Source organism: Lactuca serriola, chromosome 3 (genome assembly GCF_051521515.1).
Source record: "Lactuca serriola cultivar US96UC23 chromosome 3, Lser_US96UC23_V15, whole genome shotgun sequence".
Classification (NCBI taxonomy): Eukaryota; Viridiplantae; Streptophyta; class Magnoliopsida; order Asterales; family Asteraceae; genus Lactuca; species Lactuca serriola.
The window spans coordinates 266,836,943-266,839,993 of NC_136410.1; the positions used below are offsets into that span (position 1 = coordinate 266,836,943).

Below are 3,051 nucleotides of genomic sequence, written 5' to 3' on the forward strand. Positions count from 1 at the left end.
ATCAGTTATGGAAGAAATGGACTTGGGATGTTGTATTTGGGGCTAGTTCATCAAATCGAGTTGTTTGGTCGTTGCATGAGTATCAAAATTGAACCTTTACGTGTTTAATGAGCTTAGGAAGGTCAGATCTATGGATTAGAGGAACAGATCTGACCTCAGAAGGTCATTTGAGTTTGAGCATGGAATGAACTCGTCGAGTCCATGAGCAGACACGACGAGTCGGACCGAGTTGTCCCATGACTCACACAGTTGATGACTCGCCGAGTTAGGAGAGTGACTCAGTGAGTCAGAGGGGGATTTAGGGGACTTGAGTTCACGTCTGAACTCTTCGAGTCAGTGCCTGACTCAACGAGTTGGGTCAAAGGGTGGCCATTGACCAACGTTGACCAGAGTTGACTTGTGTTGACTTAAGGGCATTAGTCAAACTAAGTCAGGAAGGTATTAATTAGAGATGTATTTATGCTATAGGAGGAAGCTAGGTCGGAAGATTGAGCGCGAGTGATTATCCGACATCTTCGAGGTGAGTCTTCTTACTATGCCTTACCCGATGGGGTAATTATGTGTGACTGGAAAGTCTTATGTGTATGATGAATATGTGATGTATGTTGTATATGTAATATGTTATGATATGAGTATGATGATGTGGACCGGAAGGTCAGGATGATATGGACCAGAAGGTCAACAGAGTATGGACCGGAAGGTCAACAAAGTTATGGGATGGAAATCTCCTGAGACACTTGGATCGGAAGATCCCATAGAGTTATGGTCTGGAAAGGCGTATGTGCTCTACGTGGTATTTTGGGAACTCACTAAGCATTTATGCTTACCATTTGCGTGTTATGTGTTTCAGATACCAGTGATGATCGCGGGAAGGCGCCAACATAATCAGTACACACTTGCAGTGAAGATGTTTTGAGATTCTGGGGATTGTGACTTGTACTTATGTTTAGTGAAAAACAAATGATACACGTTTTTGAGAATATGTGATTGGAGTATTTTTATTAATTTAAAATGAAAAATTGTTTTGAAATTTTACGGTGTTACACCTCATCACCCTCGTCGGAGTCTCATTCGCTTGAGAAAAAAACAACATTACGCCTCAATATCCTCTCTATTTATATGTAGAGTTTGGAGAGATAAGAGGATACAAAAGAACCATGGAAAAGAACGAGGGGAGAAGAATGGGGAAATTTCAGGTTAATCGCCCGTTGTAAAACATGGGGAGAAGGATGAGGAGGGTCGTCAAAACCGATTCTTAGAACTGGACACAACTGTAAATATTGAGTTTAAGCGGCTGAGATTAAACTTTCATGTGTTTCAACGGTTGGGATATGGACAACGGTTTTCCACTCACCTTCTTCCATAGTATTAATAATTTCATGATATACAATTCATGTTTTACCCTTATTATATGGAGTTTTTAACCAAGGGGTCGTATTTTAAAAAAATAATTACCGATTAGTGGTACTTTGAAATATATTTACCTATTACTGGTATTCTATTAATTTAATCTTATCAAGAACTACCCTCACGCATACCTTTTTTGCCTTTCTATCACGCGACAATGGCCTTCCGCATTAGGCTGGTGGGTGTGGTGCCACACTTGTCATAGCCCACGTAGGCGCCACACCACACTTTGCACATTCTTACCAAAAGTTGCCATTTGGTAGGCACGAGTTGCCATACTTGCCATGCTACCTATTTTTTTTAATATACAAAATAAATCTTTCAAACATAACAATTTTTAAAAACTAAAAATTCATTAAACTTAAAATAAAAACATAGAAATTCAAAATAACAACAAACACACCCAAAAAATAGAATTAAAAATTAAAAACATACAAACTAAAATTACAAAACCTAGATAGACCTAAAGAACATCTTCATCGGAAAATTGACCTTCCAAATCGCCGACTGGTTCCGTGTTAAGATCGATGTGGTTGACGTTCCAAATATGTTCCGTTAAGTCCTTACGAAGAACATGATGCATCTCAACACCATTAACTAGTACCCTCCTCGACATGTACTCCTCGCTTCCAACCTCAAAAGCTTGTGTCGGTGGGACAATCTCATTTTCATTATACTCACATATTGCATTTCCTTCGTCTTCGAGGATCATATTATGCAATATGATACAAGTATACATCACCTCGCTCATTTTCTTCTCCTCCATATACGATGCGGGATATTTAAGAATATGCCAACGATTTTTCAAAGCTCCAAATGCTCGTTCAACATTCTTTCTCGCCTGCTCTTGAGCTCTCTTAAACTTCAACCTTTTCCGATCATTTGGACAAGACAATGACTTCACAAAACAAGCACGCTCTGGATAGATCCCATCAACCAAATAATACCCTTTTCTATACAATGTTCCAGCTATATGAAAAGAGGAGTATGGTTCAGTCATGTTGTACGTGTCTTTAAGTAACGGAGACATGTTAAGAACATTGATGTCATTAAGGGAGCAAGTTGAGCCAAAGAATGCATGTCGCATCCACATATCTTGTGACGCCACCGCTTCAAGTATAATGGTTGGATAACCATGATCGCCTCATGTGTATTTCCCTTTATGGGCATTCAGACGACAACTCCATGCCCACTGGAGGCAATCTAGGCTTCCTAACATTCCAGGAAAGTCGTGCACGTTTGAGCGATGAGCATACAATTGTTGGATGTCACTACAAGTAGGTTTGTGCAGATATCGTGGACCATATAATCTCATGACATACTTCCAAAATTTGTGAAGGCTAGTTCGTGCAACAAGTCCTAACATGCTAAGGTTCTCCTCTAGTGCTCCGGGGCAAGTGGCATACGCTAATTGACGAAGTGCAGCGGTGCATTTTTGTATAGGAGTAAAACCAATCATGCCTCTAGCATCTCGATGTTGTTAAAAAATGGACACGCTACCCTGATGTCGTTGATTGTATGAAAAAACAAAGATTTATGCATACGGAAACCGACGACGAAAATAACATCCTATAAAGTTGGAGTCATCCACAAAGTAATCTTGCATGAGTCGATCATTACCCGCCTCGTGAAATATTTGAATGT

The 3,051-nt window shown here is 39.9% G+C and overlaps 1 protein-coding gene across 1 annotated transcript; it reads right to left on the bottom strand.

Annotated features, from left to right (window-relative positions):
* Positions 1–1,870: 1,870 nt before the first annotated feature.
* On the bottom strand, positions 1,871–2,437 carry LOC145096233 (uncharacterized). The gene has a single exon (XM_079033991.1). The coding sequence runs from the start codon at positions 2,435–2,437 to the stop codon at positions 1,871–1,873; it is 567 nt and encodes a 188-aa protein (XP_078890117.1).
* Between the last annotated feature and the right edge of the window lie 614 nt (positions 2,438–3,051).